The sequence below is a fragment of the Rhinatrema bivittatum genome, chromosome 4 (assembly GCF_901001135.1).
Source record: "Rhinatrema bivittatum chromosome 4, aRhiBiv1.1, whole genome shotgun sequence".
NCBI lineage: Eukaryota > Metazoa > Chordata > Amphibia > Gymnophiona > Rhinatrematidae > Rhinatrema > Rhinatrema bivittatum.
This window is the reverse complement of record NC_042618.1, coordinates 46,092,777-46,116,086: the sequence shown is the minus strand read 5'-3', so window position 1 is coordinate 46,116,086 and position 23,310 is coordinate 46,092,777. Positions and strand designations below refer to the sequence as shown.

The following is a 23,310-nucleotide window of genomic DNA, read 5'->3' as shown; positions in this document are numbered from 1 at the left end:
TGTAGGAGTGTTTCATATGACCTGTGGCAGTGGAAGAAGAATGTGGCAGCATAGCCTGGCCAGTCCGGAAGAAGGTGGTGGCATCAGTGGCCCACATGGGCAAAAAGTAGGAGATATTGGTTGGCCTACATAGGCCAAAAGAAGAAGGAGGCGGCATCATCGAGAAGAAGGCAAAGTCATGCAGGCTGGAAGGAGGAGGCAGCTTTGGTTGAATCATCCTGCCGCCGCTGCACCTGAATAGCTGGCAGGATTAGACACTGGTAGGGTTGGGCAGGAAAGAGGAGACATTGGGTTCAAGTCTGAGGATGTGGGGGGGGGGGACACGAGAGAGAGAGAGAGTGTGTGTGTGTGTGTGTGTGTGTGAGGGAGGGGGTGCAAGGAGAAGAAAAGAAAGTTCATGTGCGTCCCTCCCCCTACCAATTCTTTGGAGGAATCTCCAGGAGCAGGGACCCCCCTCGCCTTTTAGATCTCCATGGAGGGCCAATGTGGCCCTCAGACCAAAGCGTTTGCCCACCCCTATTTAAAATAATTTTAACCTCTCACTTGAGTATACCATTCTGTTATTAAAGAGCAGACTTACATTGAGTTGTTCTGATGGGAAAGCTCCAATTCCCACCCTGGTAGTATATGCTTTCACCACGCCATAGACTTCTCCAATGTTCTGAGGAGGAATGCCAAGTCCAGTACAAACACCTCCTGCAGTACAGTTTGATGAAGTCACAAAAGGATAAGTGCCTATAAAAACATACAGCATTGGGTCAGCAACAATAGAATATAAAGGTGATCCTTTCATTTATGGACTGAATTTCATTTATACAAAATTCCTGGGCTATGTAAATAATCAAATAATCCGAACATTTTTTTTTCTCCTGCTGTAAAGAAAAAACATTGCATTTGATTCAAGGGATATTTGGCTCATACATGGGGAGATTTACCCCTCTGTGTAATTATTTGCACACCTCTGAAGTCACAGAATTGAGGCTGAAGCATTTTTTAATATACTGTAATTTAGCTTCATTACATTAGCAAAAGGGACAGTCAACTTACAGTAAAAGAACAGTGTCCTTGATTTTATTTGAAAATCCAGCGGGCTTTTTTAAGGAATGGCCATAAATGAATACATGTTGACCATGTTTAAATACCATCCAATATTCTTGTTGGAGTTCATTTACATATACTGTATTTTAGCAATACTTGCAGGAGCATAAAGCATAGGATACCAGACTTATAGATGTGATACAGACTTTTAAATACCTCCAAGGAATTAATATACAGGAGGTAGGCTTCTTTCAATGGAAAAGAGGCTCTGGAATGAGGGGTCATGGAATAAGGGTGAAAGGGGTAGACCACAGAGTAATCTAAGGAGATATTTCTTTACAGAAAGGGTGGGTGGACATATGGAACAGACTCTCTGTGGAACTGGTGGAGACGAGAGCAGTGTCAGAATTTAAGCAAGCTTGAGACAAGCACAAAGGATCTCGGAGTGAGAAGAAGGGACAATAAAGCTGAACAGAAGGTGTGGATGGGTCATATTGTCTTTATCTGCCATCATGTTCTAGGTTTCTATGACCTCCTTTTTTAAAGTTCAAATACATTATATTGACTGGTTCACCATCATCCATGTGCCTAGTTACAATTTCAAAGAATCCTAACCGATTTGTGAGACATGATGTGTCTTCCTGAAATCCATGTTGGCTATCCCTAATTATATCAAGATCAATATTCAAAGCCATTCAGAAGGATAACTCACAAGTTTTCCATCTAAATGGCAAGATCAGCAATATTCAGCCCTTATCTGGCTAGATTTTAGCCGGATAATTCTCTCAACCTAGCTTGATAGACTCTCAACCTGGATAACATCAAACTAGGTTGAGAGAACATTGTAGAAATCTCATCTTTGTGTGAGTTTCCTCACTCCAAAGGACATCAAATCTTCACAAGAGTGTACTGTTCTGTTCGTACCTCTCACTCTGCATGTCAAAGTGGCCCCTAACCCCTACGCTACTACCTAAACCTCACCTTGAGTTACTAGGTGGGCCTCCTATAGAGGTATCCACACATCAAAAGGAGATGCAGAAAATAAATTCAGTCCATATGTTGATAGGCTTATAGTGAGATAGATTTTAAATTATTTATTTTATGTTCACTTAATAAGGCCACTCCATTGCTCATTCTCTATAAACAAAGGTGATTTTTGAATGGGTCCCCCGACATGGACCCCATGTTTCGCCAGAAGGCTGCGTTGGGAGGGACAGTTACAATACGTGTTTCCAAAACTACAATATAAACACAAAAAGAGAATTACAGTATCTTGAAAACTTAAGGACTACAGAAAAACAGGGCATACTGTAAAGCATTTCGCCGAAAAACATACCTTAATGCAGAGCCACATTTAAATAGCAAGGAGCGTGGACAGTATCTACAGACACAGGAATTTAAAGGTCTAAAGTTATGGTGCGAAAACCAGCCGACCAATGGGAAAGCACCAGCGTGGTGGGTTTTAAACCAATCTCAGAGGGAATGTTACAATCCGGCAGGAGAAGAAGGAGTCACACAAAATAATGCCACTCTATTTCATTATTAAGACCTCTAGGAGAAAGACAATCCAATCTATAAATCCACTTTTGCTCTCTGCGAATAAGCATTTCAGAGAAATTGCCACCCTAAGATGGAGGAGGTAACACGTCAATTACAAAGAACTTCAAGTCCGCTTCAGAATGCGCTAAAGCTAACCAATGAGGTACTAGAGGAGCAGCTTCTCGGCCAGTTCTAATACTAAACCGGTGTTAGGTGATCCGTGTCCATACCGGATGGGTGGTTTTGCCTACATACCATTTGAGACATGGACAAATAATCACATAGATCACTCCCTTAGATTGGCATGTGGTAGAAAAATTAAGCAAGTATTGTTTATGGGAGTCAGGGTGTTCAAATGTTGTCAAAGATAAGACGTGGGGACATACCGAACAATGTCCACACGGTTGGTGACCAGGAAACTGTAGTGGGTTACGAGAAGATTTAACGCCAAGCTGGGAATGAATCAAAATACCTCTAAGGTTTCTACCCTGACAAAACGTGAATCTCAAGGGACAGTCAAAAATCTTATGGAGGGATAAGACTGACCAGGGACGGCTTATAATAGATGTCAAATCTATTATAAGCATGGGTTGAAAAGGACAAAATACAATTAATATATCCATCTGAAGAACGAGCTTGAGGGGTAAACAATAAATCCCAGTTAGCGTAAAGAGCACGTTTAAATGCCTTTCAGAGAACACATTGAGGGTACCCTCTTTCCCTAAATCTACACATCATCTGCTTAGCTTGGTTTATAAAATCAGATCTCAATGAACAGAGCCACCAGAGTCTAAGCAATTGATGCATAGGAATATTCATCCTTAAAAGGGAAGGATGATAACTATCAAATTTTAATAAAGTGTTGCGGTCTGTTGCTCCTCTAGTACCTCATTGTTTAGCTTTAGCGCATTCTGAAGCGGATCTGAAGTTCTTTGTAATTGAATTGTTACCTCCTCCATCTTGGGGTGGCAATTTCTCTGAAATGCTTATTCGCAGTGAACAAAAGTGGATTTATAGATTGGATTGTCTTTCTCCTAGAGGTCTTAATAATGAAATAGAGTGGCATTATTTTGTGTGACTCCTTCTTCTCCTGCCGGATTGTAACATTCCCTCTGTGATTGGTTTAAAACCCACCGTGCTGGTGCTTTCCCATTGGTCGGCTGGTTTTCGTGCCATAGACCTTTAATTTCCTGTGTCTGTCGATACTGTCCACACTCCTTGCTATTTAAGTATGGCTCTGCATTAAGGCATGTTTTTTGGCAAAACGCTTTCCAGTATGCCCTGTTATTCTGTAGTCCTTAAGTTTTCAAGATACTGTAATTCACGTTTTAGTGTTTATATTGTAGTTTTGGAAACACATATTGTAACTGTCCCTCTGGTGAAACATGGGGTCCCTGTCGGGGGACCCGTTCAAAAATCACCTTTATTTAAAGAGGATGAGCAATGGAGTGGCCTTATTAAGTGAACATAAAATAAATAATTTAAAATCCATCTCACTATAAGCCTATCAATATATGGACTGAATTTATTTTCTGCATCTCCTTTTGATGTGTGGATGATTGTTTTGAGTGCAATTTTTTCTCTCTGCATTTTTTGTGTTGTGGATACCTCCTATAGAGGTATACATACCTAACTACTAGAAGGGCCTTATAGCTAGGTTCTCTCTCATTCTCTCTCCCCGGTTTTTTTTTTGTTTTCCATCTACATGTACTGGGATAACTTTAGGCAAGTATATTCAGGATGATGTTTATCCCTCTGAATATATAGGACAAGTTATGTGACTAACTTTAGCCAGATAATTTGTCCATTAAATGGCTTACTGAATATTAGCCTGATCATTTCCATATGTGAGGTAGATATTTAAAAGCTTTCTGTTTTTCTAAGTTAGCTGGACAGACATATCATCTTTGACCCCAGTCTGTCCACTGCCTGCCCACAATTTATCTGACTATTCAGATAGCCAAATAAGTGACTTATCCGGCCATCTAGCAAAAAACACGCTTTGAATCTCCGGTCCTATATGTTTAATGATTTTATTGCTGCTAATTGTCTTCAACATCTTACCTGGTATTGATGTCAGGTTTGTCGGTCTATAATTCCCTGGTTTTCCCCAGAGCACTTCTTAAAAATTGGAGTCACATTGGCAACCTTTCAATCCTCTGGTACAGCAGCCCGTGTTAGTGAAAAATTGCAAATTAGTGTAAGTATGCTTGCAATTAGTGTAAGCAAGGTGGTACATGCCAACCTGTGCATATATTAGTTTTCTGTAAAACTGGTTCTAACCAGAATAGCACACCCAGACTATACACTGACAAATGCATTTTTTGAACAGAAGCGAAAAGCCATTTCTTATTTTCTTGGATGAACTTCTAGGAGTTCATTTCCCAGCCAGACATTCCTCTTGATAATACTTTGCAATCTGTAGTACACATACCAAAGTCAATGTCAAGTAGAGCTGCATTGGCTCCTTCCACAAGAATTTTCTTTGGAGAACCATGAAGGGCTTCGTACATGAAATAAACACCATCTCGGACCATGGGTCTTATTTTTTCAGCTAACACCTGAAAGTTTCAATACAAATCCACATTTCTACAACTAGTACAGCTATAGAATAATAAGCCAGACACTTGCCCAGACATATGATCCATAAGAGAACACGTTCAATACTAAAAAAAAACAAAAAAAAAAACCCCAAAACAAGTTTACCTTAAGAAATGCTTTGTTACCTTTAATTTTCTGAGTTGCCCTTCTATGTCTATATCCAAAGTAGGGAACATAGACTGGTGTTGGTGTGCCAGGTTCTTAAATCTATGAGACATTAAAGAATCCACAAACTGTAGCCAGAAATTCATATACCAAGAACTTTCTAACATTTTGGCAACATCCTGATCCACCAGAAAAATATTTATTCTCTTCCACTCTTATTATTGGGGGAGTATACATCACAATGATTTGATTCTCTCTAAGTACCTTCTAATAGTTATTTTAAATAGTACTTTTACATGTCTTCCTGCTGCTGTTTTTAGCGAGATCCATGTGATTACCTCCCATATATTTGCTTTTAACACTGGAATCAAGATAAAGGGTGATGAATTACATTGGGAAACCTCTGTGATAACATCGAAAATTATGCTCATTAGTATTATCCATAAATTGTAAATGAATTCATAATTAATTTAGATTTCTTGGAGGAGACTCATACTCTACATTTTTACTAACCGAGAATCAGAAACGACCACGAGACAGAATCTGGTCTGCTTGCCCCAGTAGACAAGTCTCATCAGCCAAGCCTTCTCTTAAACTCTGCATTTTCTCCATTACCTAGCAGTAAGGGAAGAATACCTTACTGCTGGGTATCCTCCCTTAACTATGAAAACATCTACTTATGTGCCATGTTTGTTTATCTTATTGCTAGATATCATCCTTAAACTGTGACATCAGGGTACATCGTTTATTGCTACCTACACAGTTTTGCATTATTCAATTCTCAGTTTTATGTTCTTATGTCCCATTCTCAACCTTGTGCCTTTCCTAGATAAAAAGGTGGAATATCAAATGGAAATTAAAAAATAATTAGTAACCCTAGATACATACGTAGAGTGTAGTATGTGAGCTGTACTTATAAGGCTCATGAAGTCTTTTAAAAGGCCGATTCACTAATGCTCAGTAGTCTGCACTGTTCTGAGGGTTAACATGCTTGCTAATTGCTATAAGCTCCATTATATCCTGAGGAGATGATCCACTAAATAATGTGTATGCTACCTGCATTAAACTTAACATAGGTTACCATGCTTTAGTGAATCAAAGAGATTTAGACACCTCAAGCATACTATTATGAAAATACCCACCCCTTAAAATACCATGCCACAAATGTATTACTTTTTAATTTGCTAAAATATTATTTTAATGGTACCTTGATGAAAATTCATCAAAATCAGAAAGAAGGTCACATACACGGAGGCCTGTTCTTGATGCTTTGGATGAATATGTTGGTCCAATTCCTTTCTTTGTAGTGCCAATACTAATAAAACAAAAGCATATCTTATCAAGACTTGAGACAAGCCTAGTTACACACTGAGCAGACATATTTATAACAGAAAGGTATAATTAATAATGAATTACAGAAAGGGTGCTTTTGAAACATGGCGGGTAAATTCTGGGGCAGCTACATGCATAAGTTTCACCAGTTTTCAAAACAAACTCATGAGCGTAAGTTTGCTTTGAAAATTATATGATCATAAATGTAGAAATTTGCCTGCAAAAAGTTACACCTGCTCTTTGCAATGTACAACTTATGCATATGCTCCCCCTTGGTCCAGACTACAAATTACCCATGTGTTTGGGGTGGGGAGTACCACACGACAAATTATATTTACCAATATGATTTATCTTCAGGTTTGTAGCCTGAGTGAGAGATGAGACAGGGTCCAGGTCACCCCAATACCACAATTCTGTGCCCTTCCCAAACAATCTCTCACTTGTGGCACCTCGGACCAGATAAAATCATCACACCAGAATAAAACAGTAATTAACCCTTTTACCCTAGTATTATGTAAGTAGACAGTAAATCCAACCAGAATATTAAATGGGAAAAGTATAGTAGTGAAGTTTAATATAAACTTGCAGTTTTCTTATTTTAAATCAAGCAATGCAACAATAACATTGGGTATGGTCTGCTAGCCCGGGCAACCAACGTACTCATATGGATAGTAAAAAAAATAAATAAATAAGGAACGCTAACAGAGGAAGGTTGCGGGGAAAAGCAGTGAAGTACAGAGTTTTCAAAAATTATCTTTACCCCTAGTATTTAAAAAGTGTGTGTGTGTGTGTGGGGGGGGGGGGGGGGGGGAGATCCACCCTAATGTCACCAGTTTTTAAAGGGTACACCCTATCCTAAACACAAAATTGTGTGGAAAAAAAAAACCAAGCAACAAAATGAAGAAGTCCCTCTTCATGGTGGAGCTGACCAGATGACAAATCAAATACATGAGCACTGCAGTGTGTGAAAGGTCTCTCTCCTGGGAAGCTTCCTCAAATGGTTTACTTGGTACTAAACAGAAAGCTGGCCAAGTTTTAACCTCGTATAGAAAGACCACGGTTCATCAGTTTCTCTGTCCCAGTTCTATCTCATGTGTCTGTACCTGCCAGCCAGGGTTTATGCTTGACTTCGGCTGAAAGGCTGAAGCAGTTAAGATGAGATACTGAATTTGTGACAGAAGGCAAGGAAATAAAACTCCTCCCTCCTCTGCTAAGATACTCTCTGTGCAAAGTTTAAATTACTTAACTCGGTCTCTTAGAAGGGTGATCCAGCCATGCACTCCTAGACCTGGATTTTTCAGGGGTATGAGCAGGTGTGCCTTACTGTTAGCATATAACTATTGCACGTGAGTGGCTGTGGGGGGAAGTAAGTGCCATTCTCTTACCCTGAGCTGTTTCTACCATAGTGCCACCACATATCTCTGCTGACAGCCCACTCCCAAGCCTACTCGCTCTTCATCCTCTTCTCATCATCCATCTCTTTTCTCTTCATTAGCATCTTTTCTCACTTCTTTCAGTTCTCACCTACATCTTCCTCTTTCCTACCTTTCTATTCCTTTGTCTCCTATCTCTTCCACATCCTTCCCCTATGCCCTCATCTCCACATCATCCCTCTCCCGACCCCCCCTCCCCCCCCCATTCTTGGTCTTCCTTCTCACTCTTGCTCATCTTCCACTCTCCCCACCCAACACACATTCTTGCTGTCCCCTCTCCTCTATTCTTGTTACTTCCCTTATTTGCCCCTTTCTTCCCATCCTTGCTTACTCCCCTTATTTGTCCCTGCTTCTCGATCCCCTATATTCCCCCTTTCCCCCTCACTGTTCACTCTCACTTTCCCATACACACTCTTACACTAGCCTCACTCACTACCCCCAACACACTCCCACTCTTGCTCTCCCCACCTATTCACACTCACTTGCTCTCAGATATATACTCATTTCTGCTGCTGCTGTGCTCACCTCCCCTCAGGCTTGCACAGCAACAGTGACACTTAACCTCTCCCTTCCTGTGACTCTAACTCCCCTTACAATTCTCCCACCCTCAGCTTGGTCCCATTGGCTGAATCTCACACAGTCTTGCTACTTCTAGAGTTCTTCCTGCATGTGTGCTGGAGAGTAGAAAAGGAAAATTAGTTTCTTACCTGATAATTTTCGTTCCTGTAGTACCATGGATCAGTCCAGACTCCTGGGTTTTGCCCCCCCTCTAGCAGATGGAGACAGAGCAATTACCATAACAACGCTCCGCCTATAAATAGAATGGTGCCACCTACAGTTCGGCAGTATTACTTAATGTCAAAGCAGAATGTAACTCTCAAAACCATCATAACTGTATATAATTAAAAAAACAAACTGGTCCACTGAACCCTCCTGGGACCTGAACCTTGAAAAAACCACTTGAGGACAAAACATTAAAAATCTCTGTCAATCTGAAATAACGAAATAGATAAGAACCGAGCGGACTCTCCCGTTCTTCCACGCCTCTGACGGGCGGGACTCTGGATTGATCCATGGTACTACAGGAACGAAAGAAACCTCTGGTTATCTGACCGAATGCCTATGTGAAGATACACTTCCATGAGGTCTAAGGATGCTAGAAACTCTCCCTTGCAAACCGAGGTAATGACCGAAGTGTCTCCATGTGAAACCGGGGAACCCGGAGACATCTGTTTACACTCTTAAGATCCAGAATGGGCCGAAAAGATCCCTTTTTTTTGGCACTATGAAGTAAATGGAGTAACGGCCCTTCCTTCTTGCCTCTGGAGGCACTGAAACAATGGCTCCTAGTTGCAGAAGTCATTGTAAAGTGTCCTGCATTGCTCTTCTTTTGGTTTCGTAACCGCAGGGAGAAATTAGAAATTGGTCCCGAGGACGCTGTGCAAAATCTAAAGCATAGCTGTCTCTTATCACAGTAAGGACCCACTGATCCATCATTACTTTGGTCCATTCCTTGTAAAATAGGGACAGTCTGCCCCCTATCTCTGGCACCGAGGAATGGACCTGTGCCCCTTCATTGTGATGTTTTTGCACTGGAAGCAGACTGGGAGTTACCAGGTCTGCCAAATCGACGGCCCCGAAAGGACTGGGACCAAGTCTGTTGCCTGTTAGGAGCTTGTCAAAAAGGGGCCGCAGGCTGTCTAGATGGGCGAAATCCTCGATTCCCTCTGAATCTGGTCCGAGAGGCAAAGGAACCTCTGGATTTCGGTCTATCCTCTGGTAACCGATGAATCTTATTCTCACCCAGAGATTGGATCATATCTTCCAGATCCTTACCGAAAGTAGTTTGCCTTTGAAGGGCAAGGACCAGTTTCTCAACCAGAGGAGCCTACGAGCTGAGAAAACTGAAACTATGGATCTGGCCGATGTGTGCAAAAGATCATGCAGTGCATCCGCGCTGTATGCCACCGAAGCTTCCAGATGACCTGCCTGGACCGCCTCTTCATCCGATAAGTCAGTGTTAGCTTGTATTGCTGAACCCAGCAGAGACCCGCTCGTAAGGCGAAATTGCTGCAAATAGCCGCACGCACTCCCAGTACAGAAACCTCAAAAAATCCTTTTAAGATGCACTTCCAATTTCCTGTCTTACAGGTCCTTGAGTGCTGTAGCTCCAGTGACCGGAATTGTGGTCTTCTTGGTAACAGTGGACATTGCCGCATCTACCTTGGGTACTCGAAGCAGCTCTAAAGCATCCTCTGGCAGAGGATACAGCTTGTCCATGGCCTTACTTTCAAACCCAGATCTGGGGTATCCCATTCTCGGAAAAGCAAATCTGTAGCCGAGAAATGAAAAGGAAAAGAAGAAGCAGGGCCTCTCAGACCCAGCAACACAGGATCCATATCACCCAATTTAGATTCCTCTGAGGGACATTCAATGCCCAGTTCAGCTAAAATAGCAGGAATAAGGGGACCTAACTCCTTCTTTCTAAAAAGGCGCACCCCACTCCGCAGCATGTGTCCCACGCATTGCGCTATGGTGCTGTAAATCAGAGTCTACATACACCCCCAGCAGGGGTTTGGGCTGGAGGTCTGGGTCCTCTGGATCAGTGTCCTGACTAGAAGTATCTGGAGTAATCTGGGAAACCCCTACTGACGGATACGTTTAGGCTGAGTAGGCTCCGCACCTCCCTTAGGGGTAGACCGTTTCTTAGCAGAACTCTGAAAAACATCCTTTTTGCCAGATTGCAGCTTCCCCAACTTCCTCTCCTTGTAAGCTTTATGGAGCAACAACACAAATTGTGAGGAAAAAGAGGAAGAGGAGTCAGAGGCCCCCTCGGGGCTATCCTCCATGACAGGGGAAATAGGGTGTGAAGGTTCCCTGTCCATTGGAACATCTTGCTGGGGAGAAAAAGAAGGAGGTAAAAATCCCTTCCCCCAGCGCTGCACTAGTCACAACCCTGAAAGATTGAAAAAGAGCCCACATTCCCGCACTGAAAGGGAACTGATCAGTTTTATTAGAGTGAATTGCAGCAGAGGTCCCCATTGGGACTCGGGCAGACTTTGCTTTTGCTTGTTTTGCAGATTTAACATTTTTTTCGGCTCCCGATGACCCCTCCCCGCCCAGGATACAATCAGAGCAAAGATCCTCCATAGAGAGTCGCATGCGGGCCAACCTGCACGCGTGGCAAACCGACAAACGCGGCATCGAGTTATGACAGAAAAATTAAATTAAACAAAATACAACAAATTTTAAACAAACTCTGCGCTGAGACAGGGAGAAAGAGAGAGAGAGAGTCGACGTGGGAGAAAACGAAAGAAACTTTTTAAATTATAAAACTTGCCCAGCAGTGGTCCAATGTGCTGATCCCTTCGGGTGGAGTGAGCCTGGCTCCCAGGTATCGCACCCAGCTACTGAGAAGATAAGTAGGGCCCTTGACCCTGTGAAGCAGCTGCCTCAGACCAGCATGGGATGGCTCTCTCAGAACCTAACGACCACTGTGCTGCCACAAGCTGCTTTCTTATGCTCTCTCTCTCTTTTTTTTTTTTTTTTTTTTTTAAATAAAGCTTAAACAAGCCAGAAAACAAAAGACAAAAAACCCCCCCTAAACTAATTAAACACAAGAATAACCAAGTAAGCACACAGCCCAGACTGTAGGTTTGGCACCTCTCCCATCTGCTGGAGACAGAGTAATACTGCCGGACTGTAGGTGGCACCATTCTATTTATAGGCGGAGCGTTGTTATGGTAACTGCTCTGTCTCCATCTGCTAGAGGGGGGGGATAGCAAAACCCAGGAGTCTGGACTGATCCGGGTACGACAGGGAACTGAAATTGTTGTTAGGAAGGCCAAAGTCAGGGCCGGTGCAAGCGGTTTTGCTGCCCTGTGCGAACAATTATTGTGTGCCCCCCCCCAACACACACACTTCATTCAGTCTCTGTCTCAGGCCTGCCAAAAAAAGCCCAGCTCCTTCCAGCGACTTAAATTTTAAAACTGTCACCCCTCTACCCTCCAGGTCTTCACACCCTCCCCTGGAGCCCATATCTGGTGCAAGAATATTAGATGCCCTAGGCAAATCTTATACCCTTGCACCCCGCCTCCTAGTCTCTCTATGTACACAGTTAAAAATTATGAATTCATTATTCAGGTTTTGCATGAAAAAGAATACTCAAAGTACAGTATTTTGAGGTAAAAAAAAATATCACAAGTATCTGCATACATTTCCTTGGTGCCAACCAGAAAACCCTACAAAAAAAGACAGTTGGAACACATATAGCATTAGGGCTATTATAATGCGTTTAGATGTAGGCTTGACCCTCAAAAAGGCCTTTCCCAGCAGCTCCGGCCTTCCACTTCTGTTGCGAGGCAGGTTGGGAACTGCCTTGCTGCTTTTTTTTTTAATTCTTTATTTATTGCTTTACATAATTAATTACAATAAACAAATTACAATGAAATAGAACTCATGTCAATCATAAGAAAACAGGAAATAGAAAACAATTTCTATATTACTTATCCCCTATTTGACATTTATTCAAACAAGGCAAAAATAGTGAAATCTTCCATTGAACGAATTTTTAAGGAATAAGATTACACATTAGGAAAATATATACATCATATCTTGACCTATTTTCCATTTCCTAATTACCGGTCATTTAATCTCGAGGAGATCTTTTAAACCTTTTGGATCGGAGAATATATAGTTATTTCCATCTAATTTAATAAAACATTTACACGGGTATTTTAAAGAAAAAGTTCCTCCTTTCTCAACTACTGTTCTTCTATATTGTAAGAAATTTCTTCTTCGATCTTGAGTATCCTTAATTAAATCAGGAAAAATCCACACTTTTTTTCCTTCTAGTCGCCTGGGAATCATGTGGTCCTGCAGGTTGAAGCACCTCATCTTGGCTGCGTGGCTCTCCAACTCATCTGCTGCGTGGCCCTGCAGATCCTTCTCATCTTCGCTACAGGGCGGCCCTGCAACTTTCTTATCTTTGCTGTGTGGCAGGTTGCGAACCGCCACGTGACTTTACAGCTTCTCCTCTTCTTTGCCATGTGTGTCCCTGCAGTTCTTCATCTTCATTGCTTCACCACATGGCCCTGCAACTCTCTCCTCTTTGTTGCAGGACCTTGCTGATCCTCTTCCTTGCGATGCCGCCAGCTGCTCAATCAATTCAGTGGCAGCCCTCAGGTTGCTGCCCCCTCCAGGCTGCTGCCCAGTGCAAGTGCACGGCTTGCACAGTGGATTGCGCTGGACCTGGCCAAAGTGGAGGGATCCTGTTAAAAAAAAACATGCCGTCCATTGCTCCTATCATGTGACAGGGCCCGACCAATGGCACCGGTAGCCCCTGTCACATGGTAAGGGCAAAGGGCCACTGGGGCCATTTTGTTTACTGGCAGCCAATGGCCCGAGAGCAGGAGATCGCTCCCGGGACCCCTGCTGGACCACCAGGGACTTTAGGCAAGTTTTTTTTGGGGGGGAAGGGGTTGTAATTAACTAAATTTGAAGGGTTGGGGTGGGTTTGTTTGGTTTTTTTAAATAAATGTGCCCCTCCCCCCCGCGCTAACCCAAACAACGAATTTTCCCCGAAGTTCAGGGAAAATCCATCTTGGGATTCGGGTCCTCTGACCCATGCCGAATTGGACAATTTCTTTGAAATTTTCCAATTTGGTAAAAACGAATGCACATCCCTACTATTGAACTCCCTATTAGCACTGCTCTAAATGTTAAAGTTATACAAATGGCATAAGGTGTAGAGATATAATTACTTTTTCCCCTCTTGTGCTTGACGCTGTACTTCCTGAAGTCCATCGACTGCTTGGTGAAAATCAAAAACTGTTCATCAAAAAGCAAAAGAAAAAAAAATTAGAAATCAATGATAAACATAGCACACGAATGCTCAATAAAAGCTGAGTGAAGAAAATACAATAGAGTTTATAACCACTGACATTATAAAACTACAAACTGTTTTTCTCATGTTATATATAAATACACAGTAAGTACTGCATTCTGCATCATACTATTCATTTATCAGCATAAAGTTTGGATAATATAACAGATAAAGTATGATTAAAAACTTTCTTATCTATTATATACTACCACTACAAAGGCAAAGTTTATGATTCAAAAAAGATTGCTCATATAAGTTTAATAATATGGATTTTTCGGGCACTTCGATCAACTCTGTTAGGGATATGTGACGGAAAGTTTGCATTGAAGTGTTTAGTGCTTTGTATTGGGGCGTGAAGTGGACACTCATTATGAACAATTGAGGTGACAAGGTTGGTTGTGTAATGGCTTTCAAATCTCCACTACCATGTAATACCTACCAATATGTGCTCTGTCTGATATAATCAGTCTTCTCTCCCAGTCTTTCAATCCTGTCAAAACATATCAAATAATAATCCCAGTTTTTATACTCAGTCATTCTCACACTTACTTATTTCTATATACAAGCACGTTTTTCCATTCTTGTGTCAGACGCGCTGTCCCGGCCTGACTCGCCTAGACCCCACCCCCCTGGCCTGACTCGCCTAGACCCCGACCCCCTGGCCTGCCCCTTTGGAGAGACCCAGCACTTTGGCACGTAATGGGGGTTACAAACATGGCCAGGCCATTCCGAAAATGGGCGCAAGGCCTGGCCACGCACATATCCCCTGTTATTTACGCTCGTGGCCCTTTTAAAAATCGGGCCTATAGAATAATAAGTTAGAGTAAAGCAAAAAGCTGCCAAGCACCATCATCAAAAATGTAAAAATTGCCAGCCGGCTAATTATGCACCTTGGATCGATGCTAATAGACGCCACCTATTGAGGGAGGTTTATGAAATCACATGAGTTTAAAATTGCTTTCAAATTAGTAAAACAATATTGAAAAGATGTACTCCATGAAGTATGCACAATCTCCAGAAGTATTCTTTACATTTTCCTTCTCCTCTTTGGCTTGTGAGACCTTAGCAGCCCCAGTAGCAACTTGTTCTGGCCACCTTTTTCTGTTCTTTGGCTGGCAGGGCCTGGGTCAATCCCACCAGTCCCGCTGCTCCATCCTCTCCTACTGTTCTCCAGAGACGGATTTGCGATTTTGCCTTCCTCTAGGCACTTTTGGTGTTTTCATCCTGCTATCATCTGTTAGGGGCTGTTGCAGGGTAGAAGAGAGATGATCTCTGCTGAATGAGTTTCACCAGAGCTGGAAGGCAGCAAATCTTCGCCAGACTGCTGCCCCTAAATGTTTGACGCCCTAGGCACAGATATAAAGGGTGCCTATTGACAAATCCAGGGCTCCTCTTCTCTAGGCATGTTTTTTTCAATTTGTACATGTAACTTTCTGTTGCCAGAAACACACGATCACACACACATACGGTACACACAGACGCTCCTCTTCATTAAAAAATTATTCAAATGCGTTTAAAAGAGCTCAAAGATGTTGCTTCAGTGGCTTCCACTAGAAACACGTTTCATAAATTGATAACCTCCCTTTCTTTAAGCATCCTTGAATCTTCCTTTCCTAGAAGGTTTCCTGCTCAGACACTACCTAGAAAATACCCCAGGGCTCGTCACTGCAAAAACTGCAGTCATGGCATTATTTAATTATCACTGTCAGCTGGAGAAGATTTTACGGTTTGCTTGCCAGTTTTAAGAAAGTAAAATGCATTTGTATGTACCTTTCTTTTCATTTTTTTCAGCTTCTTCAAACAAGCCTGGTAGATGTATAACAACTCCATTACCTGTATAAACACAGGCAAAAGAATCAGTATCTGCACAAACCTTAAAAACTCGTTTATGTTCATCATCCTCAACTAAAGATATCTGCTGCCGTGCAGGAGAAAGCTCAAATAATTCTTTACAATAACATTGGTTACTACTCAACAGTGCTCAAGCACTCTGACATGGAAAAGGGAATTTTGTCATGCAGAGAGGATAAAGATAAGAAACCATTTACAAACACAAAAGTCACGTTTTAAACCCCCAAATCATGTACTGTAGCGTGGGAAGGGTGTCCCAGGAAATAAAACCACGGTACTTTAGCTGGATAGTCTCATGTGACTTGATTTTAAAATCCTTCTGTGACCTCTACCTTGTTAAAAGTTTTGCAGATAAAAAAAAGGGGGAGCAGGTTAATGATGAGGCAAGGACACTGATAAAGCATCAGACTATTAAATCTGTTCAGTACTTCATACCAGAAATGTCTGCCCTAGCAACTTGAAGATTATATTCTTAACCCTTGGCTCAAGCTACCATCAGTCCTAGGGTTGTAGACACTCCAGATGGTGTCTTGGGGCTTAAAATCCTCAGGATGCCTGCAGGATGTTGTGATAAGAATAAAAGGTCTTAGATGGTTCCAGTTTATGCGTCTGCTCCCACATCCGAAAGATTGGACCCCCCCCCCCCTACTATTAAAATATCCTGCAGTGGATGGACTATCCCATTGATTATGATGTACGAGAATAGCCACTGCCATTAGCAATGGTTACATGGAATAGACTTAGTTTTTGGGTACTTGCCAGGTTCTTATGGCCTGGATTGGCCACTGTTGGAAACAGGATGCTGGGCTTGATGGACCCTTGGTCTGACCCAGTATGGCATTTTCTTATGTTCTTATGTTCTTATGCCATGACCATGCTGTACCTTTCTCTGCTCCTCGAGTACTTTGACCTCTCTATCCTTTTTATATCACCTTTAAGTGGCATCAGTAATCATTCATTAAAGGACAGCACTAGTAAAAGACAGACACAGTGACAGCAATACAGATTCCAAAAGCTGTTCAGTTACATCTCAGTGATAATCAACACTTCTTGGGAAAAGATGTTCCAACTGAACATTGTCTTGAATGTCAGGGGTCCTTAGCATGTCACGAAGGTGCTGGAAAATGTAAAAGCAAAATGTAACTTGTGCATGCTGGTGTGCTGTGTAAAAGTTTTTCATGAAGTAAAACTTTTGGAAAGAAATTTGGAGAAAGCATGGTGATGTTACTGTGAGCGACTTAGTTCCGACTTTTATGGCTCGAACCCTAAATTCTGGCCCTCTGCCACTAGTTATGTGTCTTTACCTGGGTCCAGCAATGTCACTTAACCTCTGTTTTGGTTGTGTTGGGATTATGGTTTTTGCCTATCGCTAAGCAAGTGTTTGGATAGTTGACCTCTAGTGGGCGTGTGCTCTATGTAACCATAAATAAGTATGATCTCAGGGAGGTGATAATTCCCATTGGAGTGAATCAGAGGGTGATACTTCCAGCCCAGCAGGGCCCTCTGTCATCATGGATGCTGGTTTGCCAAAGGAATGTTCCTAGGCATTTGCCAAAAGGCTTCTGGGAGGTCACATGAACCACATCTACATTATGGTAGACCCTGTGGCCTTATCTAGATGAAGCCTTCTGTGAAGAATTCAGTGATTGATGGATATAAAAATAATGACTAATGCCCAAGGGTTGTTTGGAGTGAGAGATAGAGATCTAAATGTTCTGCTGAAAGGTAAGGAAGAGTAAGGTGTGTTTATTTTATTGCTGCTGTTGTCTCTGCTGTGGAATCCTGTGTCACATCCTTTTGTGATTTTGATTGTTAAAAGACTGCTGGCACCCCAGAAGAATAAGAGTTTTCATAATTTTAAAATATAAAATCACAGTGTGAGACTAACTGAGAAATCCCAAGTTTCTGGGTTTGAGATTCCGGGTCTGCAACAAAGTAGTGAAGGGAAGAAAGAAGATTTTGGTGCAGGGGTGCAGTCTGCTAATCTCAGAGGAGAGAAGGTTGAGTTTGGCACTTTCCCTGGTCCAGCAGCAGAAAGATATTGCCCTTAAGCCTCCGAGCCAGGTCCAATCAACTATCTACCTGGCCACTGTAATTTTGAAACCCCCACAGAACTGGAGCTGAGACCACAAAAATCCAGCATCAGACATATTTTATTTTTGATGTTTCCTAAGCTGGGGATTACATTTCATTTCTGTGATACTGGTAAGCAGAAAGGGAGTACCACCAAAACAATAATTGTTTAATAGAAAAGCCACAAAGTTGTTGGCTAGAGATGATTCAGTATGAGGTTTTTCATGTCTCTTCTTCAGGCAATGTCTGAGCTGATTTGCTAGCTAGAGAAAAGTGCCATGTCTACTCATCTGTTTGACTAGTTCTAAGTAACTGGTTTGTTAGTTTTCACTGGTAGTTGCTGATAGGGAAAAAAAGTCTTTCTTCCATCTGTGCTAATACAGCAGCCCCACCTTGGCCTATTTTAATAAGCCATAGTAGAATAGTGGCCTATAGTGGAAGTCACTGACTTCAGTGCCGGGAAAAATAGTGGAAACTATTCTCAAGATCAAAATCACAGAGCATATAGAAAGACATGGTTTAATGGAACACAGTCAACATGGATTTACCCAAGGCAAGTCTTGCCTCACAAATGTGCTTCATTTTTTTGAAGGGGTTAATAAACATGTGGATAAAGGTGAACCGGTAGATGTAGTGTATTTGGATTTTCAGAAGGCGTTTGACAAAGTCCCTCATGAGAGGCTTCTAAGAAAACTAAAAAGTCATGGGATAGGTGGCGATGTCCTTTTGTGGATTACAAACTGGCTAAAAGACAGGAAACATAGAGTAGGATTAAATGGACAATTTTCTCAGTGGAAAAGGGTAAACAGTGGAGTGCTTCAGGGATCTGTACTTAGACCAGTGCTTCTCAATATATATATAAATGATCTGGAAAGGAATACGATGAGTGAGGTTATCAAATTTGTGGATGATACAAAATTATTCAGAGTAGTTAAATCACAAGCGGATTGTGATACATTACAGGAGGACCTTGCAAGACTGGAAGATTGGGCATCCAAATGGCAGATGAAATTTAATGTGGACAAGTGCAAGGTGATGGATATAGGGAAAAATAACCCTTGCTGTAGTAACACGATCTTAGGTTCCATAATAGGAACTACCACCCAGGAAAAAGATCTAGGCATCAGAGTGGATAATACTTTAAAATCGTCGGCTCAGTGTGCTGCAGCAGTCAAAAAAGCAAACAGAATGTTAGGAATTATTAGGAAGGGAATGGTTAATAAAACGGAAAATGTCATAATGCCTCTATATCGCTCCATGGTGAGATCACACCTTGAATACTGTGTACAATTCTGGTCACTGCATCTAAAAAAAGATATAGTTGCGATGGAGAAGGTACAGAGAAGGGCAACCAAAATGATAAAGGGAATGGAACAGCTCCCCTATGAGGAAAGGCTGAAGAGGATAGGGCTGTTCAGCTTGGAGAAGAGACGGCTGAGGGGGGATATGATAGAGATCTTTAAGATCATGAGAGGTCTTGAACGAGTAGATGTGAATCGGTTATTTACACTTTTGAATAATAGAAGGACTAGGGTGCATTCCATGAAGTTAGCAAGTAACACATTTAAGACTAATCGGAGAAAATTCTTTTTCACTCAACGCACAATAAAGCTCTGGAATTTGTTGCCAGAGGATGTGGTTAGTACAGTTAGTGTAGTTGGGTTCAAAAAAGGTTTGGATAAGTTCTTGGAGGAGAAGTTCATTAATCAAGTTTACTTAGGGGTAGATTTTCAAAAAACGCGAATAGGCGTACTTTTGCTGGCGCATCAGGCGCCAGCAAAAGTACGCTGGATTTTAGTAGATACGCGCGGAGCCGCGCGTATCCACTAAAATCCTGGATTGGCGCGCGCAAGGCTATGAATTCTGTATAGCCGGCGCACGCCGAGCCGCGCAGCCTACCCCCGTTCCCTCCAAGGCCGCTCCGAAATCGGAGCGGCCTTGGAGGGAATCCTCTAACGCCCTCCCCTCACCTTCCCCTCCCTTCCTCTACCTAACCCACCCGCCCGGCCCTGTCTACACCCCCCCCCCCCTTACCTTTCTCCGGTGATTTACGCCTCCCGGAGGGAGAAGTAAATCCCCGCGCGCCGGGCCGCGACCTGGGGTCGGGTACGGAGGGCGCGGCCACGCTCCCGGACCGCCCCGGGCCGTAGCCACGCCCCCATACCCGCCCCCAAAACGCTGCCGACACGCCCCCGAAACGCCGCGACGACCGGGCCCGCCCCCCGACACACCCCCGACACTCCCCCCTTGGAGAACCCCGGGACTTACGCGAGTCCCGGGGCTCTGCGCGCGCCGGTAGGCCTATGTAAAATAGGCTCACCGGCGCGCAGGGCCCTGCTTGCCTAAATCCGCCCGGTTTTGGGCGGATTTAGGCGAGCAGGGCTCTGAAAATCCGCCCCTTAGAGAATAGCCACTGCTATTAATTGCATCAGTAGCATGGGATCTTCTTAGTGTTTGGGTAATTGCCAGGTTCTTGTGGCCTGGTTTGGCCTCTGTTGGAAACAGGATGCTGGGCTTGATGGACCCTTGGTCTGACCCAGCATGGCAATTTCTTATGTTCATATGACTCACAACCTTCCAGCCTTTAGCTCATTGTGGCTTCAGTGATGTACATTTACCCTGATAAACAGAATCGATCATTAACAAATTTCATCCAGTTACTGCTATTTCCCCATGAGCCTATGCAGTAAGATCTGACTTGTTACAATAACAAACCAATACAAATAGATTTGCATTGCCACATTCAGCTTCTGAGCATCACTGTTAATACAACATAGCACATTCTGACTATATGTTTACTAGCTGGAAGAAAATGGAAACGTTAAATGGGACACTAGAGATAAAGTTGCTTTTTTTTTTTAAATAAAACTTTTGTATTGCTTATGGGGGATAGAAAGCAACTAACAGAATGTTGGACCTGTTCACCTATTGTATATGGAACAGAATAAACTTCCAAAGGCGTGTAGTTCAAGGCACAATTATGCACAGGAAGAGACCTCCCTGGTTACAAAAAGGAGGTAGGAGATTCTAATCATTTGCTGTCAGGAATTCTGGAAAAAGGACCATCTGTTTGCAGCCTATTGGCCAAGCACATGTATCAGCCTAGACAAAATAAATCAAACACCTTTATTCAAGTCCATGTTGGGTGGCCACGAAGCCTCGTTTGTTCAGCTGAGAGAGCATAAGCAGATATTTATTTATTTATTTATTTATTTAACATTTTTATATACCGCAATTCATGTAGCAAAGTTACATATCATTTCGGTTTACATTATAACAATAACAGGCATGTAAGAATGCGATTACATTAACACAGGGGAGTAAACTAGGATAAGAGTGAACAGGGTAATAAAACCATAACTTATAAAATAATAGTAATACTGCGATTCTTTTGAAAGATTGGCTATAATGGTAATACTGCGATTCTTTTGAAAGATTGGCTATAGCTCTGGGTGAGAATAGGTTAATATATTATATGGACAGATGGTTCCTTTCCAACCTGGGGGTATTTCTGCAGCAGTATTTGTGCAGATTTTCACATGCACAGTACTCATGAAGAGGAGCTGTTACAATGCATGATGATTCAAAGAGGGGAAGAATGGCAGATGCATTTTACTAAAGAGCTGAATAACCTGAACTTTGCTTTACTTTTAGCACTTTTGGAAAAAATGACACAGTGCCAAGGTCTAATATCCTAATGCTGATGGGAAAAACTGCATTCTTTGCATCAGTATAAGAACCATCCCAAGATGACGATGTCCACGAGCATCTGAAGTCACAAGTCTTGTCTGTGACATCTGAAGATGGGACACATGGCCCCAAGGGCTATTGCACTTTTTATTAACATTGGTCCAATTAAAGGCTATGGGAACCTGCAAAGAATCCAATTAAAAACAGTGCAATTTGGTAGCTCCATAAGCAAACAATGAATTTCACCACTTTTTACCTATGTTTGAGCCATTAAAACATTTCAGAAGAATGACTTTATTTTATTTTTTTTAATAAAAGCTACACTGCTCTGACAAAATGAGTATCCAGTCATGAATTATGGTCCTGATTATGTCTGGGCCCTTTAAATATGAAGAACTCTTCACTCACCAATGAAGGATATGGCTTTGGTATTAATAATCCCACTTGGAAGGAGGTGAAAGTCGTACTCTTTCCCATCAACAACCACAGTATGACCTGCGTTATTTCCTCCCTGCACAAAACAAGAAACAATGTCATGAATTTCAACAGTAGTGTGGCTGCATGAAGAAATAAGTTATAGGTGATACTCTTTTTTTGGACTAATTCGATGCATCTGTGATGAGCTTTTAAGATCTACGTCCCCTTCATCACAGGCCAGACAGTTAGGTTAATAATGCATAAAAGCATGACTTCCTCTTCTCCCACTTCCTCAGCATGGCGCATGCCATACACCTGATTTGAGATGCCAGGCACCTATTTAAAGCTGAAAGACTTTGGGCAGTGATGCAAGTTCCTGTCAAGAACTTTTCTTTCTCAAATGACTTGGGTATCAGAAACCTATCTTCTTCTTTGTGAAGCCACTGACAATGTCCTGCTGAATCTCAGAAAGCTGTTTCTACCAACTAACCTCCCAATTTTTGCACCTCCTCATAATTAGATATATAATATTTTGGTACAGGCCCATAGATTTTATGCCTGAGAGGTACAATGGATGCTATGAAGTGGATGAGAACAATCAGAGTAATATAACAATGTGGAGGCAAACACAACAGCTGGACACCAATATAAATAAAACTTTAAATCCCTTAACATTCCTCTGGGTAATTAATAATTAAGTTGCTGCAGATGTATTGCTGGCATGGAGGAACACATCCAAAATGCATCTGTTGTCTAATTAGCAGACAGATGTTAAAAAGACTTTTTTTTTTTCACTTTCTCAGAGCATCTTGAGATAATTAGTGAAGTAACAAATTTACCAAAGCTGTAGGTTTTTTTTTGTCCATCAATTATTATTATTTTTTAAAATAAGGGGCCCTATGTACCAAGCATTTCCCTCACAGATGGAAAATGGGAGAAATCCTTGCAGATAGGGCTCTCTGAATCGGTACAATAAAGGGCAGATTCTGGGGTTGCCAACTGGCTCCAGATGTTCAGGACAGGCTCATCCACTTCTGGTTTTACCCCACTGCCCGCCCAGACATGCAATTCCGGTGCCCCTATTGACATCCCTAGGAAAAGCAAGACTGCAAATCCATGCAGGACGTGGGATAAAAGCAAGATTGAATTGGACTGTCCTCAAAATCTGGAACCAAGTGGCAACCCTAGCCCTGGTTTGGAACTTCACTTGGATTTATTTTTCACTTGTTTGTCTATGGCGAAATTTGTTGTGAATAGCATCGCTATCCATTGGGATGTGGGGCATGAATTTAGGACTTGGATACTGTGACCATTGTAACTGTACAATGGGTTTCCTATCACCTAAGT

The 23,310-nt window shown here is 42.2% G+C and overlaps 1 protein-coding gene across 1 annotated transcript in view; it reads right to left on the bottom strand.

Annotated features, from left to right (window-relative positions):
* The window catches only part of ADSSL1 (adenylosuccinate synthase like 1), a 78,486-nt gene that overhangs the window by 34,545 nt on the left and 20,631 nt on the right, over nt 1–23,310 (bottom strand). The window contains exons 2-9 of the mRNA XM_029598067.1: nt 21,955–22,057; nt 15,703–15,765; nt 14,372–14,422; nt 13,811–13,877; nt 6,491–6,598; nt 5,304–5,385; nt 5,012–5,138; nt 581–735 (exon numbers count right to left, since the gene is read on the bottom strand). Coding sequence (XP_029453927.1) covers nt 581–735; nt 5,012–5,138; nt 5,304–5,385; nt 6,491–6,598; nt 13,811–13,877; nt 14,372–14,422; nt 15,703–15,765; nt 21,955–22,057 — 756 coding nt within the window. The remainder of the gene's footprint in view (nt 1–580; nt 736–5,011; nt 5,139–5,303; nt 5,386–6,490; nt 6,599–13,810; nt 13,878–14,371; nt 14,423–15,702; nt 15,766–21,954; nt 22,058–23,310) is intronic.